General features: G+C 34.1%; 2 protein-coding genes across 3 annotated transcripts in view; one reads left to right on the plus strand and one right to left on the minus strand.

Moving 5' to 3' along the window:
- Positions 1-479: 479 nt before the first annotated feature.
- Positions 480-5,613, minus strand: rtraf (RNA transcription, translation and transport factor). The gene is made up of 8 exons (XM_073827252.1): positions 5,458-5,613; positions 5,093-5,217; positions 4,867-4,966; positions 4,404-4,484; positions 1,436-1,524; positions 1,277-1,345; positions 1,042-1,090; positions 480-933 (listed from the first exon to the last, which is right to left on the minus strand). The coding sequence occupies exons 1-8, from the start codon at positions 5,516-5,518 to the stop codon at positions 779-781; spliced, it is 729 nt and encodes a 242-aa protein (XP_073683353.1). The 5' UTR covers positions 5,519-5,613; the 3' UTR covers positions 480-778.
- A 1,493-nt stretch (positions 5,614-7,106) lies between these two features.
- Positions 7,107-20,926, plus strand: part of LOC141295457 (zinc finger MYM-type protein 4) — a 37,033-nt gene continuing 23,213 nt past the window's right edge. For both annotated transcript variants that reach the window (XM_073826664.1, XM_073826665.1), the window contains exons 1-11: positions 7,107-7,240; positions 10,955-11,002; positions 11,129-11,341; positions 12,421-12,522; positions 12,672-12,727; positions 14,416-14,574; positions 14,655-14,727; positions 16,681-17,098; positions 17,886-18,048; positions 18,671-18,877; positions 19,083-19,230. In XM_073826664.1, coding sequence (XP_073682765.1) covers positions 10,987-11,002; positions 11,129-11,341; positions 12,421-12,522; positions 12,672-12,727; positions 14,416-14,574; positions 14,655-14,727; positions 16,681-17,098; positions 17,886-18,048; positions 18,671-18,877; positions 19,083-19,230 — 1,555 coding nt within the window. In that variant the 5' untranslated portion in view covers positions 7,107-7,240; positions 10,955-10,986. The remainder of the gene's footprint in view (positions 7,241-10,954; positions 11,003-11,128; positions 11,342-12,420; positions 12,523-12,671; positions 12,728-14,415; positions 14,575-14,654; positions 14,728-16,680; positions 17,099-17,885; positions 18,049-18,670; positions 18,878-19,082; positions 19,231-20,926) is intronic.

A 20,926-nucleotide genomic window follows, 5' to 3' on the forward strand; every position in this document is an offset into this window, starting at 1 on the left:
CAAAAACGGCTCGTTTGTCGTAATTATGCTTTTAGATATAAGTTTGTCTCGTTTACTGAAAAAAAAAAAAAAAAAAAAACAGCCCAGGTTGCATTTTGGCAATAGTTATCCTTTAACAAATAAAAAAAAAATACCCTCAGAGGTTGCGTTTAGTTTTGTAATTTTTTTTTAAATACACTAAAAAGTATTTTGTGGGAAAAAGTTAACCTTTTTAAGTGGAATTGCTTTGAACACCCAAAGTGGTCTTTTACCAACCTTAATTTTTTAACCCTTTGTATCTTTTGTAAGATGTGATATTTATAACAATAAAATGTGATTGACAACTTTAATATGTCTGCTCGCATTATGTTTCAGACTTTTAAATATTTTTGGCTCTGTGATTATTTTCTTAAATTTACAGTATGCGCAGTTGGAGGTATAAAGCAAAACAGGTTGAATTTCTTGCTCTAGGGTAAAACAAACCGGCCATAAAACGTGTCTGCATTGCATTAAGGTTTATTTTGAAACAAATTTTTTATGGTAAGTGTAACCCATGTAATGTTGCATAAGTGCCTCCACATAAGGCTACAATGAAATTACATTTTTTAATAAATCTTTACATTTTTTTTTTTTTATTACAGGGCAACGCAAATGAATGATAAAGAAAAGAGTCCAGTTTGGCATTCCCACAAAAATGTCTTGAATTCAAACAAAATACCTGTGGTGTGGTAAATGAAAACAAGCATACTTCACAAAGCATGTCTTGTGGTCTCTGGAGCCAAGGTCCAGGCAGATGTTTTTATCTGCCCACCTTTCCGAGGCGGTGATCTGTCTTGGGGTCGGCGATGATGGCCTGAACTGCTACAATGGCCTCGTTGATCTTGGTTTGTAACTCTCTGAGCTCCTCGATGTGAAGCAAGCGAAGAATCCTGGCCGCTTCATTTAGAGTCGCATCTAGAATGGGCAAACAAACTCTGATTACAATCCTTTTGAAAGTTAACAATATACGAACTCACATGCAGAATGTAAATTGACAGGTAGATGTAAAAAAAGCAAACCTACCTCCAGTATCAAATCCCAAAACATGCTTGTCAAGTGCGACTGGTAAACCCTACGCAAGAACCAATACGTTTTATTTACAATTGAGTTAACAATTGAGCAAAAAAGCATTTTGAATGATTTTTGAAGAATTATTGAAAATAAATTAATAAAATTTTAAAATATATGACATAAAATGTTGTTTGAATTTGTAATAATGTCACAATATTACTGTTTTTTTTTTTGTTAAATACCTTACCTCTTTTGCTTGACTGGCCTTTGCAATAGCATCAGGGGTCAGACGTTCCTGTATCAGAATCCTAATGGCCTGTGATGATAAATAAAAGAATAACTTCAGTTTAAATGCACTGGATAAAGACAAATTTTTAATATTATTAGCACAAGGAACCATACTTACTTTAAGCATTACCAAATAGTCATCATGTCGCTGGATTTTGAGTAGATTAGCAAGAGCCAAGACGCCAGCTTTAAAATCTGGATTGTTACCTGAAAACAGAAATCACTTTATTTCAGTCAAACACTTTTTCCAATGTTTATCCAATGCAAAATGGCTGTTGAACAAACCAACAAAAAAAAAACAGGTTGAAGTGCCACTGACAAGAAACATGATCTCTGAAAATTACTTTGCCATGGGTTTTCATTTTGTTGGCCAAAACCTATGAAAGCCTGTTTGTACCATGGTAAGTAAATAAACTTTTTTTTTTTTTTTTAAATTTGGACCTTTCTCCCCTCCCAATTCTAGGAAACCTGTGATTCCCAAATGTGAGATATAAACTCAATTGCGAAAAAAAAGTACAATAAAAAGTTGCAATTAACTTAAATTTGTAAATAAAATAAACGAATGGTGAGATCTTAATTCCTCAGAATTCAGAGGAAAACATAACTGCAAGATGTATTGTAAGATCATATGAACTCAAAATATGAGAAAAAAGGCCAGAATCTCAACAAGTGAACTAGAAATATCTAATACTCAGTACTCTCAATTCTGAGAAAAAAAAGTCTGAATTTCTGTACTGAAATTTGATTAGAAAGATGTTAACTCAAAATCGTAAAATCATATAAGATCACAATCTGAGGAAAAAAGTCAGAATTGCAAGATCTAAATTAGGAAAATCTAGTACTTAGTACTCGCAATTCTGAGAAAAAAAGTCAGAATTGCGAGTACTGAAATCCAAACTGGGGGACGTAAACTCAATTGTAAGATAATATAAATTATGAATCTAAGAAAAAAACAATTGCGAGATGTAAACTAGAAATATCTAGTACTCAGTACTCACAATTCTGAGAAAAAAAAATCTGAATTGCTAGATGTAAACTAGAGATATCTACTACTCAGTACCTGCAATTCTGAGAAAAAATTCAGAATTGCGAGAACTGAAATCAGATTTGTGGGATGTAAACTCAGAATTGTAAGATCATATAAATTTAGAATCTGAGAGAAAAAAAGAAAGGTCAGAACCACTAGATGTAAACTAGGAATATATAGTACTCAGATTTCCAAGAAAAAAGTCAGAATTGCAAATACTGAAATCCGATTTGTGAGATTTAAACTCAGAATTGTAAGATCATATAAATTCAGAACCTGAGAGGAAAAAAGTCAGAATCACCAGATGTAAACTAGGAATATCTAGTACTCAGTATTCGCAATGTTGAGAGAAAAAAAATGTGAGTACTGAAATCCAATTTATGAGGTGTAAACTAAGAATCGTAAAATCATACAAACCGTAGAATCTGAGAAAAAGTCAGAATTGCAAGTACTAAAATCTGATTCGTTAGATCATTCGTAAAATAAATCTGAGTAAAAACGTCTGAATTGTGAGATGTAAACTAGGAACATCTCGTAAAGTTGCAAGTTGTAAACTCAGAGTTGTAAGATCATATGAACTCAGAATCTGGGTAGTCAGAATTGTGAGATGTAAATTAGAAATCTAGTACTAACACTAGTAGGAACATCTAGTACTCAATTCTGAGAAAAAAGTCAATTGTGAATACTGAAATCCGATATGCGAGACGTAAACTCAGAATTGCAAAAAGTAAACTAGAAATGTCTAGTACTCAGTACTCAATTCAGATTAAAAAAAGTCAGACTTGCGAGTACTGAAATCAGATTTTCAAGATGTAAACTCAGAATCGTAAAATCATATAAATCTTAGAATCTCAGTAAAAAAATCTGAACTGAGTTTTGCACGATGTAAACTCTGAATTGTAAGATTACATAAACACAATCTGAGAAAAATTCGGAATTGCGTGTACTGAAATCTGATTTGGGAGATGTAAACTCAGAACTGTAAGATCATATAAACCTTATAATCTGAGGGGAAAAAAGTAAAAAAAAAACAAACAAAAAACAGCAAGATGTAAACTAGGAATATCTAGTACTCAGTACTCACAAATCTGAAAAAAAGAGTCATAATTGTGAGTACTGAAATCCGATTTGCGAGATGGAAACTCCCATTTTTAGATTTTTAGGATGATATAAACTCAGAATCCAAGGCAGAAAAAGGTCAGAATTGCAAGTACTGAAATATCTAGTACACAGTACTCACAAAAGAAAAAAATCTAAATTGCAAGTACTGAAATCTGATTTGTGAGAACTCAGAATCTGAAGGAAAAAAGTCAGAATTGCAAGATGTAAACTAGGAATATCTAGTACTCAGTATTGTTATTCTGAGAAAAGAGTCAGAATTGTGAGTACTGAAATGTGCGAGATGGAAACTCCCATTTTTAGGATGATGTAAGCTCAGAATCCAAGGGGGGGAAAATTGCAAGTACTGAAATATCTAGTACTCAGTACTCACAAAAGAAAAAAATCTAAATTGCAAGTACTGAAATCTGATGTGCGAGATGTAAACTCAGAATCTAAAGGAAAAAAGTCAGAATTGCAAGATGTAAACTAGGAATATCTTAGTACTCAGTACTCGCAATTCTGAGAAAAAAGTACTGCGGGTACTGAGATCTGAATTGTAATATCTACATTCAGATAAAAAATTCTGAATTGTAAAATAGTCACAATTCCTTTTCTTTTTTTTTTAAATTTCTTAGTGGAAACAGGATTCCATAGAAATCCTAGTCCAAATCCGTAACAAAGAACAGCAGCGGAGCCCAATATTTTCCATTCATTGAACCTTGTCCTCCCTGTGTGTCACCATTCAGTTGACATTTGGAGCATTCTTCCAGCAGTGGGTCACTGGCTCAGTTCAGCCCACTCATTGTGGGGTGTGGAGAGAGGTGGGTGTGTAATCAGTTCATTCAGACATGCTTGGAAAGCCACTTTAGCCCTCAAGCTGGTTTCTTTAATCAGCCTCCTCCATCTCATAACAACAGGACTGGAGACTGGAAAGATGTACGGAGGAGTGAATACTCACTGTCCAGATTAATTAAAGGGTCTGCAGACTTCTGAGCATCACTAGTCTCAGTCACAGGTTTGCAGTTGCGATATTTCTCCACTGTGGGTGGAAAAATAACATAAGCGGTTAATGTAATGCAAACAAGAGGTCTCAAGTTGTCAAAACTATTTGTTAGGAAATCTAGGAACATCCTGCATTAAGCATTTTGAGGATAAATGGAACCAGGAGGATTGTGCAATCAAATGTGTGGGACAGCTGCAAGCACACGATATTGCAAACTTGGCAAATACTGCCATCTAGAGGTGTCTTTTCATCTTTCTTTTTTCACACTAAAATGACACTTCTGAATGCTTACTTGTTATTTAAAAAAAATCTTACTGATCCCAAACATCTGAACGCAAGTGAATATGGGCCAACCTACTTTCTGAATATTGTATTAACTATTTAAAAAAAAATAATCATCTCAAGTAAATAATCATACCATTGTCTCCATACTCAAAACGAACAGCAAGGCCCAGTAGCCAGTCAACAGTTTCCTGTCTTTCCTGAACGCTGAATGGACAGTTCACATCTTGAAGGTACTGCAAACATACATGTATTTATATATTATGTATAATATTTACAAAACACAGAATGAGCTTGAGGGCATAAACATATTAGATATATATATATACAGACATGTACGTATGAAGATAAATCTGTCTCACCTTTTCAAAATGGTTAGGCCACTCTGAGCTTGGAATATTCCTGAGGTTTCCCCTGTCTTCAATTTTATAGTGTCTGATTTTTTGATCTTCCAGCCAAACTATGAAATTTCTGAATTCAGTTTCATCTGGGTATAGAGCACATGCGATATTAACTATACATTTTACAAATGGGATAAACTTATTACCTTAACAGCACTTGATAGCAATGTGACAGACTAAAAGCCCTAAGATACAGAGTGACTATTTGAGGAAGTCAATTTAAACCTAAATAGCTAAGTGCTTACTTATTATCGTGAATGGACGCTATCAATATTAGGAGCATGAGGAGCGTGGCAACACGTTATTCATTTTAGGCACATTCCTACCTTTACAGTCAAATCCAGTAGGGTTGTGATATTCTAAGGCTGTAAGCTTTCTACGAAACATCCCTTTCAGATGGAAAAACTATTTAAAGAAGCTGACAGATGAATGGTTTTGCTTGGAAAGCCACAACTTGCTACAGCCTTCAAATGGCAGGGGGATACCGGAAGTAGAACAGTCAATATTATGCTTTCAAAATAAAAGTCCGTGTTTGTGTCAAGATCACGCTTTCAGGGCTTTGATGTTTGATAAAGATTTTATATTTAATCGCTAACTTTCTTCTTTTTATTCGCCCTCTTTCTATTATTATTATTATTATTTGTAATTTTATTAGCAGTAAAATACACCTGATTTGAGATATATAAACTTTACTAGACTGGTTCTGAGCTGCTGTTTGCTAGTTTATAAAAAATAAAAAATAAAAATATAGTATAATGGGAATTAATAGGTAGGTGTATATAGATTTTTTAAAATTACACACATCACCTTTTCAGGCCGTTTAATCTGGTATTATGTGGATATTTTAATGCTTTGAAAAATGTATTAATATTTTTAGATTATATTAGGTTACTTACTTATTTTTAAAGAATTCTCTTCTGCCTACCAAGCCTGCATTTATTTGATTCAAAATACAGCAAAAGCAGTAATTGTGTGAAATATTTTTGCTATTTAAAATAACTGCTTTCTATTTGAATATTTTAAAATGTAATTTACTCCTGTGATCAAAGCTACATTTTTAGCATAATTTCTCCAGTCTTCAGTGTCACATGATCTTTCAGAAATCATTCAATATGCTGATTTGCTCTTCAAGACATTTATTATTATTATTGTTATTAACACATTTTTTCAAGATTTTTTGATGAATAGAAAGATCTGAAATAAAAAGCTTTTCTAACATAATATACTATACCATTCAAAAACTTGGAATCAGTACTTATTTTTATGTGTTTATTTTTTGGGACAGAGATTTTAGATAATAATAATTTTATTTAGCAAGGATGCTTTAAATTGATCAAAAGACATTTATAATGTTACAAAATATTTATATTTCAGATAAATGCTGTTCCTCTGAACTTTCTTTTCACAGAAGAAGCCTGAAAAAAAGATCTACTCAGCTGTTCTCAACATAATAATACATGTTTTTTGAGCAGCAAATCTAAATATTAAAATGATATCTGAAGGATCGTGTGACTGAAGTAATGATGCTAAAAAAATCTGATTTAAAACCACAGGAATAAATTACATAAAAATATTTAAAATCTTACAGTTCACAAACTTTTGACTGGTAGTGTAGATATTTAAATAAAACATTTAAATTGTTTATTTCTTATATTTTCATCTTCTCATACCCTTTTCACAGTTTTTCTTTCCACGTTGTTGTAAATTAATACATTTTGTGTATTGCATAAAAGTGGTTAAAAATTTGTAGTGGTCATGAACGTAAAATAACAGTTTATTGCATGTCTATCTTGCATGTCAGCTTTATAAAACCCTTTATAATAATATAATTTATAATTAATTATTTATAACATTATAAATTGAACTGTAATAAATATGTGCTATTTAAATAATAAATGCACATGTTTTGTATTTAGTACAGCCCTGCATTTTCCCTCCTAGACACCTGGGTGCAGCAGAACATATCGAGCTTGTTGGGGAGCAGCAGGAGCTCGAATCGCGTTGTTGCTTTCGCGAAAGGCTTTGTGAGTACAATACAACAGTTAAGACGTTTAAAACATCAAGAGAACGCATGAAATCCTTCGTTTGACAGCTGATATTTATCTCCTCGTAAGTATACATTTACAACTCTCACACAGCTCTCTTTCAATGTAAAGCATCATTTCCTCTCTGTTCCCTCTCATATGTAGCCTGCTAGCACGCTTGCGAATGCAGAACGCGGGTCTTTCAGCCCGATGCTGATGATCAATAGTTTCATCCTCAAATCCTGTGGTAAAACCAATAATAATCGCTCATGAGTGTACAAAATTGCTTTTATTAAATATATTGGGTTGCATTTGTAACATGGCGGAATAATGCACTGCATGCAAGGAGTCTGCATCAGGCATCTTTCAATGCAGATTCATGCAGTAACTGTAGAAAGATGCTTTCATGGCAATACTGGTGACAGTGATATTAAAATAAATGGGTATTTACACCAATGAGGTTTATAATAATATATTTTGAGGTGTGTATGGGTTCTAGCTGCAGACTTGCACTCTCAGTCTTCTGTGACGTCACACGTGCTCTCAGCTAGGGGACCGGAAATACGTAATTTGCTTGTTAGCAAAATTTTTACCTCAGAATTTTACTCAAACTTTATTGACTCTTCCCTGGGTGTAAACAGAGTACTTCCTTTTGTGTTTGAACCTCCGGCTGATTCCTATTAATTTCAGTAGTGTCAGGTATTGTACGGTATGTTTAGTTATAGGGTGCCATAATAATTGGAAGAAACAACCAGAGATTTTACCACAGGAATGCTTTGAACATCAACCATGACTATGAGCTGAATGTACCTGTGGAGCCCCATACAACCAGCATCCACTTCCTAATGAAGGCAAAGCTCTCAGACTCTAGTTGAAAGCATTCCACTTGATAAAAAACACCCAAATGTCCTTTAGTTGATTCCTTCTACTTTGTGGATACTAGAAAACCAACAAAAGAGCATTCCTACCCTGAGAAGTAGCTTGGCTGTGATGCTTCATTGAAGAAGTCTTCAGTGTCCTAAGACAGGGGTACCCAACCCTGTTCCTGGAGATCTACCATCCTGGAAAGTTCAGCTCCATCTCTGATCAAACACGTCTGAACCAGCTAATAAATCTCTTAGGTAGCACTTGATAATTATAGACATCTGTGTTGGAGCGGGGCTGGAACTAATGTCTACAGGTAGATCTGGAACTAAAGTCTATAGGTAGATCTCCAGGTACAGGGTTGGGCACCCCTGTCCTAAGGCAACTGGTTTTTGGACAACTTTGATGAAAGGTTTTGATCCACTTCAAATGTTGACTACTATATTATATATATAGATAGATATGTAGAGATAGAAACTGTATTTGATATATTTTGCAAGTAGTTTGAGAGTGTAGGGAGGTTGACTGTAAATTTGCAATGCTTCATTGCAGGCGCTAAAGAATTATTTTGGTGTGATTTGCATGTTTCGATTCTCTGGTGGAGATTTTTTGCACAATCATGGGTAATGTAGTTTCGTACCAATTATTGCTGCTAAACACCATAAAAAAAAGTTAAAATAATGTGGGCTGATCGGTTTAACAAAAGCATATATACTGACAGTCAAAGGTTTTTGAGATTTTTAAATGTTTTTTTAAAGTAGTCTCTTCTGCTCAAAAAGCCTGGATTAATTTGATCCAAAGTACAGCAAAAACAGTAGAATTTTTTTCAATTCCTGGGATTTAAAGCTGAATTTTTAGCATCATTACTCTAGTCACATGGTCCTTTAGAAATGATTTAACATTACAAATGTGTTTGTCATCACTTAATAAAAAAAGAAATTTCTACTGACTCTAAGCTTTTAAATGGTATAGTGTATAATGTTACAAAAGCTTTTTATTTCAGATAAATGCTGATCTTCGAATCTTTCTATTTATCTGAATCCTGAGAAAACTGTTCTCAACCATTTTAAATATTGATGATGATAATAACAAAATACTTTCCCTGAACAGCAAATCAGCATATTAGAATAAATTCTAAAATAGAAAACAGTTTTAAATAGTAAAAATATTTCAAAATATTACTGATTCTGCTGTACTTTGGAGTAAGCAAATGCAGGCTTGATGAGCAGAAGAGACCTATTTAAAAAAAACATTACAATCTTACAGCTCAAAAACTTTTGACTGGGAGTCTAATAAAACTTGAATTAGAAGATTTGTAATAGATTTGTAAATTGTAATGCTTATCTGCAGTTGTAAATAAACCCTTGCTGATTCATTCCTCTAGCTGGTAAAAAAAAAAAAAAAAAAAACTTTCATTATTTTATTTTTTTTACATTCATTTTATTTTAAATCTGTTCTCAGTAATGTGTTCTTGACATTTTCAAGCTGCTTTGCTGTGCTAAATATTGACTATAGCGTATTTTCGGTTCCAGCAGTGTACCCACGTAATGTCACAGAGATCTAAGCGTGAAAATTGAGGCTGAGAGTACAGGTTTGCTGTCACATTCATCTGGATCTGTCTGGTTTTCATATGTCATAGGAATGAATCAGCTAGGCTTCAATTTAAAAGTAAACACAAATAGGACTTAATCACTGAATGGATGGAAACATTTGAGCAGTGGCCTGTTAGTGCGTGACTGTGTGTACTCTGCAATGTGTTATTCCTGCAAATCGCATATATATGTTATTTCCTGTGTCTTCACTATCTGTCAATAAACTTCCAAAAAAATGAGAGAGAAAAAAAGAAGTCTAGTGTAGTCCTACAAGTTGTCAGAATTCAACTCAATTTAATCCAGTGAAACAGTATTTACATGTTTTCCCCACCAGGAGTGTAAAAGTTCTGCTTACTCTCCATTCCATGATACAACATCTTATTTCTGAACTCTCAGCACAAGCTGCTGTTTTGTTGGCATTCTTTCTCAATTTCTAACTTAAGAGCTTATGATCCAATTAATGTGCTTTTGTTTGACAGAAATGTTGCAGTTGACATGTAACATGCAGTCTTTTTTTGTAAAGCAATCTAATAACTTTGACAATTAAAGGTTGTATCATCGATTTCTAGCCTGAAACATAAAGTGTCAAATTCAGCTGACCTTTCATCACGATCCGCTCGCTGCCTGCCCCATAAATTGTCTGTGAAAAAAACGCGTCTCTCTGGTCAGCCTAGGGTCCGAGATATGCCAAAAAAAACAATCGGCACTACCAACCTTTCCACAGAGAAACAAACATTGTTCCAACCAATCAGCGTCAGGGGTTTGGTGTTGTGGACTTTCGCTCCGCCTCCCTCACATCCCTGCACCAGTAGGAAAGTCCACAACACCAAACCCCTGACGCTGATTGGTTGGAACACTGTTTATCTGTGGAGCGCCGATTGTTTTTTTGGCATATCTCGGACCCTAGGCTGACCAGAGAGACGCGGTTTTTTCACAGACAATTTATGGGGCAGGCAGCGAGCGGACCGTGAAGAAAGGTCAGCTGAAATTGACACTTTATGTTTTAGACTAGAAATCGCTGATACAACCTTTAAATGCATACTTTTTTATAGATTGTCCAAATTACCCACACTTGTTTTAACTTTATTTATTTATTTATTTGAAAAATGTATCATGATCAAGTCTATTGTTTTGTTTAAATTGTCTTGACAACTGAATATTTTCTTCCTCTTTTTGTGAAAGTAACACACCTTGTATTACTATTTTGCATTTTTGTTTTTGACTTGTTATGAAATTAAACTCTTGAGTTTTTCTGCATGGGAGTGTCAATTTCATGCTGCAGTCAAAATGAAAGAAGTTAAATGTCAACTTGGGTTTTTTTTTCCATGTCTTTTGAATTTTAGAAAATCAGCAGTCTGTTAGCGGATCTGGCCAGATGGACCAGTCATCAGGTAAAAAAACAAATACCTAATTTTCACTTCAGTTTACTCCATTTGGTGTTTTTGTTAGTCAGTTTTGATTAGTTTCATCTTGCAGGCTGGTGTATTAAATCATCTTTGTTTTTCCATGTCCTTCAGAGCTTGAAGTCAAAACATCTGCTGATCAGGGTGAGAGCAGCAGTGGTCAGCCAGTGGATGATGAGCTCGATGGACTTCCAGTCTTTGGAACAGATGATGATGACTGGGAAATAGACAGCAGCTTCGCTCAGAAGGCTTTGGAACAGATTGAAAGGAGCAGCGATGATAAAAATGAAAGTCAAGATGGAGTGCCAACTAGTGGTGCAGATGCAGGTGAGTTTGAAAATGAGTTTACAAATCAGACTTTCATATGCTAAAAGGTTACTTAGGTCAGATTAGGATGAACTTTCACAAACAAATCATGATTCACCAATAACTTTCATATTAAAATGTATTTGTAAAAGTTTTTAGGAACAGTTGAAACCACACCCATATTTTGGGTCTTTATAAAATAGTCCAAATTCATTAACATTAGAATTGGGTTAAGAACTAATTTATGTGCATGTACACATGTTATTTTTTTTTATGACAGGTTTAACTGTGTGTGTAAATATGAAGTAATCCATGCCATTATTAGTGAAAGAGACCCACTGTTTTTAAAGGAGAAGTTCACTTCCAGAACAAAAATGTACAGATAATTTACTCACCCCCTTGTTATCCAAGATGTTCATGTCTTTCTTTCTTCAGTCGTGAAGAAATTGTTTTTTGAGGAAAACATTTAAGGATTTCTCCCCATATGGTTGACTTCTATGGTGCCTGCGAGTTTGAACGTCCAAAATGCAGCTTCAAATGGCTCTAAACGATCAGAGATGAGGAATAAGGGTCTTATTTAGCGAAACGGGCTAGTGAAAATTACAATTTATATACTTTTTAACCTCAAATGCTGGTCTTGTGTAGCTCTGTGTGTACTGTGTATTCCGGTTCAAGACAGTTAGAGAATGTTGAAAAACCCCCATCTCATTTTCTGCTCCAACTCTTCTACTTCTACTCCATCGTTTGCTAGATAAGACCCTTATTCCTCAGCAGGGATCATTTAGAGCCCTTTAAAGCTGCATCTAAACTGCATTTTGGAAATTCAAACTTGCAGGCACCATATAAGTCCACTATATAGAGAGAAATCCTGAAATATTTTCCTCAAAAAATTTCTTAAGACATGATCATCTTGGATGACAAGGGGGTAAGTAAATTATATGTAAATTTGTTTCTGAACTGAACTTCTCCTTTTTATATAGTTATTCAGTAAATCTTTTTTTGTTTTTAAAGGAACTAGTTCTTTATTTTAAGTTAGCAATAAATCAGATTGTAGTTTAACCTATCAGGACTCTTAAAATTGTGATCCTTTCTGATTACAGAAGAGAACAGCTCTTCTATCAATGGCTCTGTAGAAATGGATGAGCAGAGAGCAAAGGTTTCTGAGGGCACCCCTGTGACCCCTTCATCAGACACTATTATAGGTAAAACAAATTGAAATTATTCTAAAAACATTTATTTTCAATAATTCTTCAGTTTTTTTCTCCTGAATAATTTACTGTGGTAAAAGTACACTGGTTTTATGAGTTGCCATGTTAAAAGAATGTCAAAATGCTACTTTTGTCCTCGTCAGATATCCAAGACGTACAGTCTGAACTTCGGATTGAGTCATCGCGAAGTGATGCTATTGTAAGTATAGGTTAAACAAATAAACAAAAAAAAAACAGTGTCATGGTTTCTTCATAGGAACAGATTAAGAGAAATTTAGCCTTACATCACTTGCTCACCAATGGATCCTCTGCAGTGAATAGGTGCCGTCAGAATGAGAGTCCAAACAGCTGATAAAAACATCACAATAATTCCCAAGTAATCCATACGGCTTCCGTCAATCAATTAGCATCCAATGAAGTGAAAAGCTGTGTGTTTGTAAGAAACAATTATATCATTAAGATGTTTTCCATAACATCACTTTTTCTTTAAAAATGCTGATTGTTTGAGTAAAGAGATACATATTCAAGCACCATTTACAAGTGAAAACAGATCTATCAGTGGATTTTCAGAGGCTGGAAGTGACAGTTTAAAGTTAAAATGCCTTAATGATTGATATTTCTGGATTTAGCTTTACAAGACATTAATTGATAGACTGGAGTCATGTTTGTGATGTTTTTATCAGCTGTTTGGATGGCACCCATTCACTAAGGAAGATCCATTGGTGAGTGAATATTGTAATATTAAATTTCTCCAAATCTGTTTTGATGAAGCAAACTCTACATCTTGGTTGGCCAGAGAGATAAGTGAAGTTTAAAGGATAACTATTGCCAAAATCCAACCTGGGCTGTTTTTTTTTACTGTAAACGAGACAAACTTATATCTAAAAGCATAATTACGACAAACGAGCCGTTTTTGAGATTGACCGTGATTTCGTTTTGTGGTCAGTGGCCGGTGATTGGGAATACTAGGGGCATAACTTTGAGCGCATCAAAATCGATATTTTTACAACACTAAGAAGGCTCGACACACCATGACACTTTGCTCGAAGTATCGCCTGGGTCTCTACACATGAACTCAAGCATTGAGAACATTGTTTGTGTACACAGAGTTTACTAAAAAGAACAACTCACTTTCACTGTTTAAGTTTCCGCTCGCGGACGTCTTGCCAGTCAAGAAGTGTCGATCTCCGAATGCGAGGATGGATAGCTCCTAAAGCATATTTCCATATAAATGCACGGCTAATTCGTTGTTTTGTCGCAAGTGAAAAACAATATTAACCTTCTAGTTGTAAAAAGAGCCTCATATAAGCCTAATATTTCGTCTTATGGAGTCCATTCATTCGCATTCGGAGATCGACACCTCTTGACTGGCAAGACGGCTGCGAGCGGAAACCCAAACAGTGAAAGTGAGTTGTTCAAAACCTTTCTTTTTAGTAAACTCTGTGTACACAAACAATGTTCTCAATGCTGGAGTTCATGTGTAGAGACCCAGGCGATACTTCGAGCAAAGTGTCATGGTGTGTTGAGCCTTCTTAGTGTTGTAAAAATATCGATTTTGATGCGCTCAAAGTTATGCCCTTAGTACTCCCATTCACCGGCCATTGACAACAAAACGAAATCACGGTCAATCTCAAAAACGGCTCGTTTGTCGTAATCATGCTTTTAGATATATTCCTTTAAATTCTGCACGGAATTGGAAGGGTGCTAAAGGACATTTGCATTAACGAGCATATGTACAGGTGGGCCCAATGAAGTGGTTATTAAGTGTATGTGGTTAAAGGAGAAAGGTTGTTTTAGTCCTATTTCACAATTTTGGCTGCTTGTTAGTGTTTTTGTTTCAGTGTTAAATAGGACTGTGATGTTTGATAATAGTGCTTTTTTTCCTAGTTGCAGCCAGACCCTTCTTCTGATATCGCAGACAGAGAAACAAGCTACTCACCAATTCAAATTAAGGATGAGCCTGTTGATGAAGAATATGATAAAGCTTTAATGCCCCAGTCCGACACAAGCCGTATTAAACAGGAGCTCGAAAATAATGAGAGTGAGGTAAGATTTGGTCTTCATTTGTGCTGTTCAATCATTTGTAAACACGTGATATGTAATAAATGTCTTTTGAATTATTTCAGGCCTCTGCATCAGATGAACTGAGGATTAGCTCTGTTTTCTCTGTCAGTGGAAACAGCAGTGATGCAGTTTCTGGTGAGTGTATAAAGATTTTACTTTCTCCATGATACTTTCCGTAATAACTGTGTGAAATAAGGTCTGGGTGATATATCGGTAATTGTCAGCTTATTGATGAAAGTCTATAAAGATCAATATGTATGTATGTACAGTACACTACCAGTCAAATGTTTTTGAACAGTAAGATTTGTTTTTAAGAAGTCTCTTCTGTTTACCAAGCCTGCATTTATTTGATCCAAAGTACAACGAAAACAGAAATTCTGAAATATTTTTACTACTTAAAATAACTGCTTTCTATTTGAATATATTTTAAAATGTAATTTATTCCTGTGATTAAAGCTACATTTTCAGCATCATTACTACAGTCTTCAACAGTCTTCAGTGTTACATGATCCTTCAGAAATCATTCTAATATGCTGCTTTGCTGTTTAAGAAAAATTTTTCATTATTATCGATACTTAAAACAGCTGAGTAAATTTTTTTTTCCAGTATTCTTTGATGAATAGTAAGATTGAAAGATCAGCATTTATTTGCAATAAAAATAAACCTAAAAAAAATCTGCTTAGCTGTTTTCAACAATAATAAGAATTATATATATATATATATATATATATATATATATATATATATAATATATATATATTAGTGGTGGGTCGTTATCGGCGTTAACGTGCTGCGTTAACGCGAAACTCTTATCGTGCGATAAAAAAAATATCGCCGTTAATCTATTCTCATATTTGGGTCGGGAGCTGGGTCTAAACTACGCAAGCTATGATGACTTTCACCTTGATAGTTTAACGCGGATGTATACCGAAGACTATAGAATATGGTCACGCGTTTACGTCTCCTCCGCCAAAACACAGACAGGATCGCGTCGTCCTCCATTCATGAAAACCGAATCTACTATAGCGCGAAATGCCACGTAAATTCGTCGTTTTTTGGATTCATAAATCTAATGTTGGTCAGTCACTTAATTCAAATCGCGATATAGACTAGTGTATGTGAAAACTGAAATGCAAAAAGACCGTTTTAATATGAATCTGAAATGTTCCGTTTGCCTAGCTGTATGTATGCATGGCGGAGACGAGCTTTTACTACACTCATACTGAAACACACGTGACGCTCCCGGTAATTTTTGGCTTTTTTTTTATCTCACATGAACAGATAAATTTAATCTCCCAAACTGCTGTGAGTGTCACTTTTACCGTTTCATTTGAGAAAACTAGCATCATATCATACTGTATGACACAGAAACGTCACGGCAACCTGTCAAAATAAAAGTACGGTGTAACATGTAATGGGCTGGGTAGGTGTTGACGTTAAAAAAAACACAATCTAATAGGTAGAAAAAATAATTTCATTGTTAGTTAGTTAGTAAACACAAGTACATCTAATTGAACATAATTTATTTTCATCAACAAATTATCATAGAACAGCTTTATGAGCTTTATGATCCATTCTCAAAGACTTACTTTTAGTCATTATTTGGGTAGCACACATATTCTGAATGCCTTCAGCAGAATTCAAATTAGCCATTTTAATCTAGATTAATCTAGATTAATTCCAAGATTTAATCTAGATTAATCTAGATTAAAAAAATTAATCTATGCCCACCCCTAATATATATATATAATTTTTTTTTTTTTTTTTTGAGGAGCAGATCAGAATGTTTTTTTTTTGTTTTTTTTTTTTTAAGGATCATGTGACTGGAATAATGATGCTAAAAATCACAGGAGTAAATTACATTTTTTCAAAATATATTCAAATAGAAAACAGTTATTTTAAAAAGTACAATTATTTTTATATTTACAAATTTTACAGTTTTTTTTTGCTGTACTTTGGATCAAATAAAATGCAGGCTTGAGCAGAAGAGACTTGTGTAAAAACAAAAGTTCAAAAGTAAATTGACGACATTTATAATGCTACAAAATGTGATTTCTATTTCAAATAACTGCTATTCTTTTGCTGCAGCATCTATAGCACCTTCCCATGCATCTTCATTCTCAGTAATGTCCCAGAACGCTGCTTCACTCAGAGGAACCACTATACTTCTGCCAGCCCAATCCCAAACTCAGCTTCAGCTCCGGCTGCAGACCAGGTCCCAGATGCATCCTCAACTCCAGACTCACCCTCGAATGCAGCCGCCGATGGTGCCGCAAGCCCACCTGCAACCTCCACCCCAGCCACCCCAAGTCCATGCTCCTCCACCCACAGTGAGGATCTGCTGCTCAGGCTGTTCTAAAGTCCTCCAAAAGGGTCAAACGGCATTCCAGCGAAAAGGCTCCAACCAGCTTTTTTGCTCCACCGTGTGTCTAACTAGTTTCAGTTTACCCTCAGTTCAGTTTACCCCCATTATTGCCCCTAAGAAGACCTGCCACCTCTGCCTTAAGTGAGTTCTGATTGTTTATATACTTTGTTGTTTACTATTCACCTTTTTCTTTAACATGAAAGTAAGTCTATGGGTGAGACTTCCGGTTCATTAGCCGCTATAGGGAAATACTGAGAATAACAAAGTGCAGTAAATAGTAATACTGTTTGGACTACAAACCAGTGTGCTCATAATAAGATAATAGATTAAAATAATATGGTAAGACACACTAATTTGCAATATCAAGCAGCAAAACGAGCTGTTTGATACAGCTAAAAATAGCTGAACACGGATGAGACCGGAAGTCAGTCTAGATAAAATGTACAATTGCCCGTGCCCACTCTTACGGAAAAAAAAAAGGTGGATATAATAAATTCATCTTCTGTTACTTTATTATATAGATAACTGAAAATTAGGATATTAAGTAAAGATCATATTCCATTAAGAGATTTTGTAAAAGTCCTATCACAAATATCGTAAAACTTACTTTTTGATTAGTAATATGCATTGCTAAGAACTTAATTTGGACAACTTTAAAGGCGATTTTCTCTATATTTCGATGTTTTGCACCCTCAGATTCCAGCTTTTTAAATAGTTGTATCTCGGCCAAATATTGTCCTATCCTAACAAACATCAATGGAAAGTTTATTTATTCAGCTTTCAGATGAAAAAATTACCCTTGTGACTGGTTTTGTGGTCCAGGCTCACATATAACCTTGATAATGGTTCAAATATTTGATTATGCATAATTGAATGCAAATATACAAATGATATGTGATCATTTTTCTATATTTTTATCGTTCCAAAGGGTCATTGTCAATCTAAAGGACTTGATAACCATCCCAGTTGGCTCCATGAACACACTAAAGGAATTCTGCAGCCCAGCTTGTCTAAGTATTTATAAAGACAGATATGAAGATGCACCTCCAGATCTATATACACAATGCGGCGTGTGTAAGTTAGTCAAAGAGGTAAGGCTTAAATTATACACATGATGTAAATTTAGATGAAACAAACATTTTGTTGCTTAGGTTTTTTGCATAATTCGTTATTTGCTTATGGGTTGAATTGTTTTCGAATAAATGCAGAAGGAGGTTATTTCTAAGTACAGAATGATGAAATGCATTTAGTTTTCCAAATAAAGAGTACAAGATGTTACATTCACAAACAAAGTTATGACCCTCAACATGGTGTAATCCTGCTTGAGGGGGCAATTATCTTAAAAATGCTTTTTTTATCCTGTTATCTTGCGTTATGAGCCAATGAGCCTCTTGCACAATTTGATCAGCTTTTTAACAGTTTAAATGTACCACCTAAACAATCATAAATGTACTGAAATAATCTCACCAGGGAAGTGTAAATAAACCATAGATAGTAAATTAAGACGTAAATAATTGTCTTCTGACTTTAACATGACATGCTGTCTTAAAAACGCCACACTTATGATGCGAGATACTGAAAACTGTCTCAATTCTTGTGTAAACATCTCTTTAGCCCACAGGAAGGTCATAGAACCTCAATGTCAATGCAACTTTGAATCCATTCAGTGAAATGCTGTGTTTAAGTCATGCACTGCTTTTCTTTGCTATACAGATTCAGCATGAAGTGACTCATCTGGGTGCTGTGCACAAGCTGTGCAGCGACGAATGCTTTGCCCGCTTTAGATCTTCCAGAAACCTCTACATGAGCTACTGCGAGAACTGTGGCAACTGTACAGCCTCAGGAAACTATCACCTGGTTCAGATAGAAGATAGTATTAAAAAGTTCTGCTGCACCGAATGCATCGCCACTTACAAACAGGTACCCCAACAGTACAAAAATGAAATCGCTGTTGACAGATCAAGCTGTGTTTGTTATTCATTGTCTGATTCATGTTTTTTGGGATATGCAGATTTGAATTTGACTTGTTTCCCAATCCCGTTTCCTCTCTGCTATAACTTTGGAATCAATACAAGTGAAAAGTCAAAAAATATGTTAATAATCAGTGGATTTTTCTGTGTTGCAGAAAAGTGGCAAGAGGCTTCACTGTCCCTACTGCCAAGATATCAAAAATATTGAACAAATGATGGAAGGGACAAATATACAGGGGGTCACAGAATTCTTCTGCTCTCAAAGATGTGTGGCTCTGAGTCAAGCATCTCCCAGTTTGACAGGTAAATAGTCGGTTGTAACACAACAACATGACAGATATCTTCCTTTGTGTGTCTAGGTCACATTAAACCCCGAAATCATAAAAGGAAAAAAAAAAACACACATACATTACTAATACATTAATATTAAAAGTATTTTACTGTAATATGAAAAAAGGAAATGATAAAATGATTTTTGAACACATTTAAATAATTTTCATTACAGTGATTAAAAAAAATTATCAATTAAATTTGTTTTAAACATGTTGTTATTATTATTATTATTATTATTATTATTATTATTATTATTATTATTAAAGGATTTGTTTTAGTAAAATATATTTAAATTTTACTAAATTAATTTGACTAAATTAATTGATTTACTGTAATATGAAAAATGTTTCATTATAGTGTTTTACTCCATGTTTTACTTTTATTTTTTTGGTCATTTTCATTACATGGATGTTTTTTAAAATTATTTTTAAATGCATGTAATTATTAAAAGGCTTTGCTTAACTAAAAATGTTTTTTTTTTTTACTAAATTAAGCATATTTTACTGTATTTAAAAATGTCAGTTTCATTAAACTGCATGTTTTGCTTTTACTTTTGTAATTTTCATTAGTCATTTTTAGATTAATTTAATTAAACATTTTTTTTAACATTTAATTATTTAAAGGCTTTTAATAAAAACATCCTAATTTTACTAAATTAGGCATATTTTACTGTAATATGAAAAAGTTTCATTGTAGTGTTTTACACCATGTTTTATTTGTACTTTTTTGCAATTATTACAGTGATCATTTTAATTAATTTGAAATCATTATTTTTAAACACATTAATAATAATAAAAGGCTTTGTTTTAGTAAAATATATTTTAATTTTACTAAATTAAGTGTATTTGACTGTAAAAAAAAAAACAGTTTTGTTGAAGTGTTTATTCCATGTTTTACTTTTACTTTTTTGTCATTTGTATTAGTCATTTTCTTTAAATTAATTTAAAATGACTTTCAAACCTTTAATTATTAAAAGGTTTTGTTTTGGTAAAAATATATAATTTTGAAATAAATTTATTTCATAACTACACTACATAACTGCACTACTAACTACAGTCGTGGCCAAATGTTTTGAGAATTACATAAATATTGGAAATTGGAAAAGTTGCTGCTTAAGTTTTTTTATAATAGCAATTTGCATATACTCCAGAATGTTATGAAGAGTGATCAGATGAATTGCATAGTCCTTCTTTGCAATTAAAATTAACTTAATCCCGAAAAAAAAATTCCACTGCATTTCATTGCTGTCATTAAAGGACCTGCTGAGATCATTTCAGTAATCGTCTTGTTAACTCAGGTGAAAATGTTGACGAGCACAAGGCTGGAGATCATTATGTCAGGCTGACTGGGTTAGAATGGCAGACTTGACATGTTAAAAGGAGGGTGATGCTTGAAATCATTGTTCTTCCATTGTTAACCATGGTGACCTGCAAAGAAACGCGTGCAGCCATCATTGCGTTGCATAAAAATGGCTTCACAGGCAAGGATATTGTGGCTTCTAAGATTGCACCTAAATCAACAATTTATAGGATCATCAAGAACTTCAAGGAAAGAGATTCAATTCTTGTTAAGAAGGCTTCAGGGCGTCCAAGAAAGTCCAGCAAGCACCAGGATCGTCTCCTAAAGAGGATTCAGCTGCGGGATCGGAGTGCCACCAGTGCAGAGC

The sequence above is a fragment of the Garra rufa genome, chromosome 21 (genome assembly GCF_049309525.1).
Source record: "Garra rufa chromosome 21, GarRuf1.0, whole genome shotgun sequence".
NCBI lineage: Eukaryota > Metazoa > Chordata > Actinopteri > Cypriniformes > Cyprinidae > Garra > Garra rufa.

Coding starts and splice junctions, on each gene's coding strand:
- rtraf (XM_073827252.1), bottom strand. CDS start 5,518: ATGTTTCGTAGAAAGCTTACAGCCTTAGAATATCACAACCCTACTGGA. Junction 5,218..5,457: donor TACTGGATTTGACTGTAAAG/GTAGGAATGTGC, acceptor CTCTATACCCAG/ATGAAACTGAATTCAGAAAT. Junction 934..1,041: donor TTTGGGATTTGATACTGGAG/GTAGGTTTGCTT, acceptor TGCCCATTCTAG/ATGCGACTCTAAATGAAGCG.